General features: G+C 32.8%; 1 protein-coding gene across 1 annotated transcript; it reads right to left on the bottom strand.

The window, feature by feature from the left end:
* Window positions 1–4509: 4509 nt before the first annotated feature.
* LOC129005566 (histidine-rich glycoprotein-like) lies at window positions 4510–8354 on the bottom strand. Its single transcript, XM_054434480.1, has 3 exons — window positions 8099–8354; window positions 5809–5943; window positions 4510–4856 (listed from the first exon to the last, which is right to left on the bottom strand). The coding sequence occupies exons 1-3, from the start codon at window positions 8312–8314 to the stop codon at window positions 4596–4598; spliced, it is 612 nt and encodes a 203-aa protein (XP_054290455.1). The 5' UTR covers window positions 8315–8354; the 3' UTR covers window positions 4510–4595.
* Between the last annotated feature and the right edge of the window lie 337 nt (window positions 8355–8691).

Genomic DNA, 8691 nt, shown 5'->3' with positions numbered 1-8691 from the left:
TACTTTTTCGTTTTGAGGTCCCCAGAGGCCAAAAACACCATCCGTTCAAATTCATATATATATATATATATATATATATATATATTTATATATATATTTATATATGTGTCCGTTAGCGCGATAACTCGAGCAAAATTGATCCGATTTTGATGAAATTTGGTACAAACGTGTAAACCTATATTTATTCGAACGAGTTCGCGAACCAGCATAATCGGACCATGGGATCAGGGGTTTATGGGGGGTTTTAAGGGGTAAAAATGGGTTTTTCTCATTTTTGACCCTAAAAACTTTAAATTTCTAAATTTCTCTCTAGACCATTTTGAAGAGCTTAAAAAAACAAATAATTTAGTATATTTAAGTTTTTTTGAATGTTCATTGACTACGGAGAAAATTAAAGAAATTGTAAATTTAAAATTCCCATGTTATTCTTATGGAGAATAAATAAACTGTTCTATTTTGCTTCTTTATGGATATATTTGAATCAAATTTGGCAATTTGGCTTGTTTCATACTAAGCTATCAATATTTCAATTGAAAAAACACACCTCAACATCTTTCCCGTAGCAGCAAACCTAACTACTCACTAAAATTAATGTTATTTAAATAGGAAATAAATCTGAAAATTTATAGGGAATATTTTAGTAGAAATCAAGCCGGGTGAATGGAAATTCGCTTAGTATGCAGGTTTGCTGCGACGGGGGTATTTTTAATTTGTAAGGTATTTTGAGATAGGAATAGGTCAATATGTTAAATATACGAGCTATCATAATGCCAAATTTCTGTCCAAGCTGACCAGTAGTTAATGTTGATTGAGTCCCAGTCGAACAAACAACCACCCTCATAAACTTCAGCTTAATACACAGTATGATTATCTAATATTCAGCACTCCTACACAAGAGGCAATGCTGTCTGGTGACACTCTAATGCAGAACATGAGGCGTTGCAAATATAACAGGCACTGACAAGTTTACTGTGGAGAAGACTTTCTTGTTTATTTTACCACATGACTTTGTACTTTGCAACATAATATTTTCTTGTTACGTTAATTTCATTATCTTGATTTATGAAAATTTAATTTATAATTTTAAAAGACAGGTTGATGACTTTGGTCACTGACCATTGCTCAAGCGGTGAGGTGAAAAGTCAGGAACAAGCAAGAAATCTTAAAATTTAGAAGAAACGTTTCTATTTAATTTACACTGAACATGACTGGCACTGTTAGTGGAGTAATGTACGACTATCAAAACTAGTTCTTATTTTACTATTGTGGAACTTGTGTTTTAATACTTACCATGTAAAATAGTAGCAGAAACGAGTAAATAATTGCAACGATCGCGAAACTTCTACGAGTGTCGTTAACACTATTTACGCGAGTTGTCTACACTACTTTACCTACGACCGGTTTTTAACTAATAATAATCACCACTCAAAACTTCTAAGAGAGGTTATGTTTTTGTTTATAAGCTGCCATTGCCACTGACATTGATGCAACAACTTATTGTATCAATCACTAATTGCACCAATCGTTTACAATTAAATTAGTAAAAAGCTGATAAGTTGAAGTTCGAAGCATTACAATCTATATATATATAATACGCTAAGCCGATTTTTGTAAACATAACTCCTCCCACATTTTTGGACCGATTTTGATGATTAAAGTGTCAAAAAAATGGCCCTGATCTGTAGTTTTGCAAAGTGTTTTTGGTTTTTAGATATCTTAATTAGTTTGGGCAGGATCTTCCATCAAAGTTGGGTTTTCTCCCTTAAGATTAACATGGGGAAATCTAAATATTTAATTGGAAACTTTGTCTCCACTAATTTGAGAGAACGGCTGGACGTAGAAACTTAGTAGAGGTCTCCAAAGAAAGGCCTTGGTCTGTAGATGAGTTATCAAAAGAAACACGAAGTAAATTCCTTTAGGGCTCTGCCCCAGTAGCCTTTAAAGATACCTCGACAAATTTGTTTACATTTGGCCATGTGGATAATACTGTTTAATGAAACAGCTGTTTTCAATTGTGTTTTAAACAACACACATTTATTGGGAGTTACTTAATTGTCCAAAAGAAGTATTTGCAATGCTATTTTCTGATTTTAAGATATATTTTCTTCTGTATCATGTCATGTTTTGCAATATAACATTCCATTACGAAATCAGTGGAAATTCCTTTTATCACAGAACTCTTACAATAATTTCTTATTGAACTATCTTATATCTGCTGTACGGGTTGGTGTCTGTCCTTTCCCCCACTTTTTCCTATATTTTATCACATTATTCTACAGATCGTCATAGGTTCACGAGATTATTGTTATACATGTTTTCAATCATTGGAAAAATCGTCAATTGTGTAATACAATAAAAATTATACAAGTGCAGAAGGGCACGTTGAGCAGTGTCCATATTTTGCTAAATTAATAGTAGTTTATAGCAACTGGATAAAACATTTTACAATATTTATGTAGAAATATGTGCATGATTTAGAAAGTCATTAAGCTGTAAAACTGCAATTTACTACAGACTTTTCAGAGAGGCTACTTCGATGTTGTTAATTTAGCTTATATTAGTGAAAACATAATATAGATAAGTATACAAATAAGAATTTGAACTCTTAGAGAGACTTTGAATGTTATTAGATTAACGAAATGGGTTGTGCAGGTTTACTAACGCTACTCAGCAACAAAAACAATTAAATTATCTCTAAAAATGTATTCTTAAAGTGCACTGAGCAGCAGCCTCGAAAATACTATGTAACTTACCCATATAGTTACAAAATGCTCAAACTCACATTGTGACATTTATAATTCGGCTTATATTTCTCCAGCAGATTATTTATCCGCAGAAGAAGTTTATTGTGCTCTTATCGTGTGTAACATCCAACACAGAAACCTGGCCTAAAATGGTACCTATCTTGACAAATTATTTGAAGTGGTCTATATTACAGACCGTGGCTCACTTGGTAGATAAAATGATTTAAAATAACACGACATTTTGGCTGTAAAAAAGGCACAAAGAGTAAATACTATTTAAGCAGCTACTGTTATGACAGAAAGGTCATATTCCTTTTAAACTAGATCACACCATCCTTATAAGATACGTTGTTTAACAATTCATGTAAACGTCAATATTTACGTAACAGCCAATTAACAGTATTTATTGCTTTTTGGAAATGCCGCAGTTTTATGTAATTTGAATTATTTGTTGCCAATGAAGCCGCACAACCATATAAACGAGGAGGTACCTAACAGTTCAAGAGTAAAAGCCAACTTCACTTCAAGTATATTCTACTACACCTCACTTTCCGTAGATGAATAATTAGCGTAAGCCTTGACAGTGACCGTCGATTTCGACGGGTTTCACCTAGTTTTACTTATTTTCTCTCAATCCATGAACCTCATTGGTCCGTTACCCGTGTTGTTAAGTAAAACCATTGACTATTGGATACTGAAGTAGACTTCCCATCTATATGGACCAGCTGTATCCAACTTTTTATTAAACAAGAATGTAAATTGTATGAGCCAGTACCAGAATGCGTTAGTGTCTAAAATTCTATATTATACCTTATTTTGTCGTTGCTGACCAGGTTGATGGGTCATACATAACAGTTGCTACAACTCTTCAAAAGTCATTCCCCCCTATATAGAGTTTATATGTGTCCTTGAACACGATAACTTGAGTAATTTTTGTGCGACTTTGATAAAATTTGGTTTAAAGGTGTAAGACGGAAAAACTTGAATGAGTTCGTGAAACAGCATGATCTGACCATGGGAACGAGGTTTTATGGGGGAAAATAGGGTTTCCTCATTTTTGACCTTCAAAACACAAAATTTCCCAATTTCTGTCTAGACTTTTTAGAGAGCTTAAAAAACAAATAATTTAGCATGTTAAAGTGTTTTTGTACGATTATTGATAACGGGGAAAATTTAAAAGTTGGAAATTTAAATGCCTATGTTACATATTATTATGTAGAATAAGTAAACAGTAAACTATTGTAGTTTGCTAGTTTATGGATATATTTTAATCAAACTTGGCAAATATAGTACCGCTAAATAAACCTTAGATTCGTAATTTTAACCTTCGTTTTACAGCCACTTAGGAATCTCACCGACAAAAACTGATTGCATTTTTGGATTCAGCGTGAGAAAAACTGTAAGTAGACATCTAAAAATTACATCATATCATCAGTGTAGACATATTAAATATTTTCCTACTAGGCTATTAATATTTTACTAAAATCACACACTTTATTAGTTTCCTTGTAGCTGCAAACCTAGGTAAGTTACCCGGTAAAGCTAATGTCATTTTAATAGATTTAATTTAAAATCAATCCAGACAATTGGAAATTCGCATAGTCAACAGGTTTTCTGCGGCGGGGGTATTTCAAACACCCTGATGTAGTTTGCCATTTTACCATTTCCATTTTACACATTTCCAATATTCTTCAATAAACCACAGTCTATAACATCATCATGAAGCATTCTTATCCTTTTCAGCAGGGTAAAGCAAAAAACACAATTTAAAAAACCTTAAATTTATTTTGTCTTAGGTTTCAAATTCAACTGTACAAAATTATAAAATACTGGTAATACTTGATGACGTGTTCAGATAGTAATGTACAAAGAGTCTATTTTCTTCTCGTGTTTGGGCTCTAGACGGTGGGCCTCATCGTGGACGGCGAGCTCGTCGCGGAAGTCGCCCTTGATGGAGTGCTCGTCGTGGTGATCGTGGCTGTCGTGGTGATCGTGGCTGTCGTGGTGATCGTGGCTATCGTGGTGCTGGTCGGGACTGTACAGGCCACGGCGGTGGTCGCAATGGCAGACGGTGTGGTTGTCAAAGCTGAAGTATTCCATCTCCCATTCGCCCTAAAAATTACAATTGTGTCAACTTTAACCGCCAAAAGATCAAGGATAAGCTACATAACGAATATATGTGAATTATTTTTTGAAATTGTTTAAAGGTACAACGCATGAAACGGTAAGGACATATTTTGGGTCAGAAATCTGACTATGGAGTTTGGAACTCATAAAACTAGTTAAGTAATGAACGATTATCCTTTGTAAGAACATGAGATGGGATATTTTCGATTCTACAGCTCAGGAGCAGTGTTAGCTTGTATTAGGAGGGTAAATTTGAGTTTGACTAATATTCTACAAACCGTAGACGTTAACAATGTATTTTACCAAATTGTAATTAACTAACACCAGTCACGAGGTAATAGATTTTAATGGTATGTGATGGTAATTAATATATTGAGTTTAGTTGGTGACAAAAGACTATAAGAACACTTGTTTAAGCTGCTGGTCGGGAATACAGTGCACAGCATACACTTTCATAGTTTATATTTTTAGGTATTAATAAAATCATATCCATTACCTATATAATTTTTTTACATTTACAACCGCACAGTTTATTTAGGTCGATTAACTCAACGCCTTAATTTATAATATAAGTTTGAACATTAAGCTATAAATTAAACTACAGATTTACTAGGATTCTACGAACTGTGCAGTGTGTGGGACAAAACTACTCACACAATTCGTGTCATATATACAGCTAAAGAAATATGTTTGGAACATGTTTCGATGGTGTTCTTACACCGAAACATGTCTAGAACAAACATTGTTTTTGAGCTGTCTGGCGAGTATCGTCTAAGTAAGTAATTTAGTCATACATTATGACCAACAGCTCAGGGGTTAAATCATGGATTTTAAATATCTACTGGGGGTATACACTATATACGCACGACAGTGAGGACCTAACACAAAATCCCCTGCACTAAAACCTTAGTGGTGTAAATATTATTGTGGTATTCACCTTGTGGTGGTGGTGCATGTCCTCGAGGTAGGTGACCTTGAAGGGCAGATGTACGACCTCGGCGTGTAGAGGGCTGCACTTCTTTCCTCCCTCGCAGCAACCAGCGAAAGTGTCGCAGCGGTGGAGAATGGTCACCTAGAAACATTCACAGCTTAGACACAGTCAACGGGGGTTTCTATGAAAATAATTTATGAATAAAAATCATTTTTAAAACAAAACGTTTTTAAACGCACTAAAAAGTAGAAAATAATTTATAAATATGTGGAGAGTATAAATACTTGTAAAATTCAAAACGAAAAACGTGGGGTGCATGCAATAGATAATTTACAATTACCTTCACCTATTGAACTAATGTATTATATCTATTGCATTCACTCCACGTTTTTCGTTTTAAATTTTACAAGTATTTATACTCTCTACATATTTATAAATTATTTTCTATTTTTTAGTGTCTTTAAAAACGTTTTGTTTTAAAAATGTTTTTTATTCATAAATTATTTTCTACTTTTTAGTTTTGAATGTGTGTGAATGTTAAATCTATTTCAAGCATCTATATCAGATTAAGACAGAGGCATGTGGGAAATCTAAGGTTTCTTTTCTTTTCATATAATTAGGTATTGGATTGAATTTATGGTCTAACTACTAACTATAAAATTATGAAGATATAAAATTTATTGTTTACTTTATAAAATACTAAATAAATAACAATACTGAATAAGAATAGCCTGCTCAATACTAATCTGTTTTGTGACAAGACTTAATTGACTGTATACTTAAAATTCCTAAAACAGGGAAATACCTGGCGTGACGACTATTGACTATTTCTGTCTAAAATGTCGTATGTCTAATGTTCTGACGTATAGTGGTTAAGCTTTAAATATTAAATATATTATTGAACTTTCGACGTATTGAATTTAGGCAATATAAAGAATACGGTGATAATGCCATTTATCCACTAGTTAAAATTTAAGTTGTCTACAACATTTTAACAGAGATTTAAATTTTGTCTGTACCAAATTGTAATTTTGATGTTTTAAAAACAGATTTTGGAATTAGATTGACTTTTCAAGTAAAAATTAAACATTCAGAATTTATTTCTAAAAAAAACCCACCTTAAACTATAGTCAAAGTTTAATTTGATACATTCTATTGTAGTTAAGATTGTAAACCTACTAATGAAGTATTATTATTATTTTACAAGATAATTTTACTAAAAACAAAAAATTATTAATAATGGTGTATAAATGAATATTTACCAACATAGACTACGAATAATAATTTATTTATTATCAAAATTGTTTATTATGAATTATAAATTCCATGGTAGATTTATTTGTTAGCCAGTAAAATATTGTAGGTTATAACAAATTATTATCTTTTATGAACATACGCTGTAACTGCTTTAAAACTAAGCGTTACTATTTCAGTTGATAATGATTAAAGCACGCTGGTTTTTCCATAAATGAAAATTATTTCATATTTGTCATCGTTGCTGACCATAATTAAAAGTTTCTCTATGGACATAAAAATAGTTTATAGAATTGTAATGAGCTAGTACAATACTAAAGATTGCAAGGGAAAGACATTTTACATAGTCAACTTTGTACTGACGTGTACACCAAGATATGTCTCAATATTTTGCACGTAAATATCTAAACCAAAACCAAAACCAAAACTACCAAACTATGAATAAAATTAATAATAAACTGCCAAATATTGGCAATAATCTAAGAAAGTGTTACAACGGTAATGTTCAAACAGTCTGTTTACATGTAATTACGTGTTAGTTCAGGTTGGACCACTCTTATATCAAAGTTCACCTAGCGAACTAATAAACATTAAAAACCGTGGATACAAAACAAATATTATTGTTGATCTATTTTAAATGATAAGTTGTATATCAAACCATCAATATTTAATCAACAGCATTATAAATAATATTATTAGGCTCGTATGCACAGTAAAAAATAATTTGAGACAATAATTTAGCATAACTTTAAAATATTTTTGTACTCCAACAATTTAAACGTAGTGGCGTTTCCTTGTGAGCTTCTCAACTGAAATAATCTAGTTTGTATTTAAATTGTGATTGAAATACCCTACATAGTAATATAAATAAAAAAAATAATTAAACGTAAGCCTACATTGTAGTTTAATGGACGTTTTGTTGTATAAGTAACGTTTGAAAATAAATTACTGTAGTTTTTAAGCGATAAAAACACTATTTGGTAAATTATTTTTAATAATGTTCACACTTTAAAGTTTCAACTAGCGAATGCACTTTACATACCTCAGGGAAGTAGGCCTTTCCTCGGGTCTGGTACGGTGAGAGTAGTTCATGTACAGGGACAGACCTAGCTTGGGGATGATGACAGGAGTATTCTGTGATGTAGGACAGATGTTGGTAATGTTCCCTGAGCTCCTTCTGGTGCCGAGACTCCTCCACCGGCGAGGCGGAGGCGAGGGCGAGTACCAGGAGACACGCGACAGATGAGGTCCAAGTCATGGTGGAAGTGCTACTGACGACTGGCCGGACTGAGAGGGTAGGGGGTTATATAGGACAACCTCGGGGGAATCCTAGAGTGCGTCAGTGAACTATTTGTTGCTCTACAAGATCGCGGAAATACCGTACAAGGGTCAACGCTTATCAGCTGACTTGTGCCATGGGTTATCAAACCTTGGATTGTTACGAATTTGATTTGGGAAATATCGAATTTTGCAAACGAACATAGTTAAAATATTTTAGATATTAAAGTTTTGGTGCTACCAAAAATACAACTTTGTAGGTTTCTAATAAAAACTTCAACATAATAACACACGTAATCATGAACGATTTTAAACGGATTCATATTAACAAAGATTTATTCATATGAACAAGTAACG

This window comes from Macrosteles quadrilineatus, unplaced genomic scaffold (assembly GCF_028750875.1).
Source record: "Macrosteles quadrilineatus isolate MER2022 unplaced genomic scaffold, UCM_ALF_1.0 Scaffold_23__1_contigs__length_1887923, whole genome shotgun sequence".
NCBI lineage: Eukaryota > Metazoa > Arthropoda > Insecta > Hemiptera > Cicadellidae > Macrosteles > Macrosteles quadrilineatus.
This window is presented reverse-complemented; position numbering and strand designations above follow the sequence as displayed.

Excerpts from the sequence above, each read along its gene's own strand:
- LOC129005566 (XM_054434480.1), bottom strand. The coding sequence starts at position 8,314 with ATGACTTGGACCTCATCTGTCGCGTGTCTCCTGGTACTCGCCCTCGCC. Across the intron at positions 5,944-8,098 it reads GAAAGGCCTACTTCCCTGAG|GTGACCATTCTCCACCGCTG; the intron begins GTATGTAAAGTG and ends GAATGTTTCTAG. Across the intron at positions 4,857-5,808 it reads ACATGCACCACCACCACAAG|GGCGAATGGGAGATGGAATA; the intron begins GTGAATACCACA and ends TGTAATTTTTAG.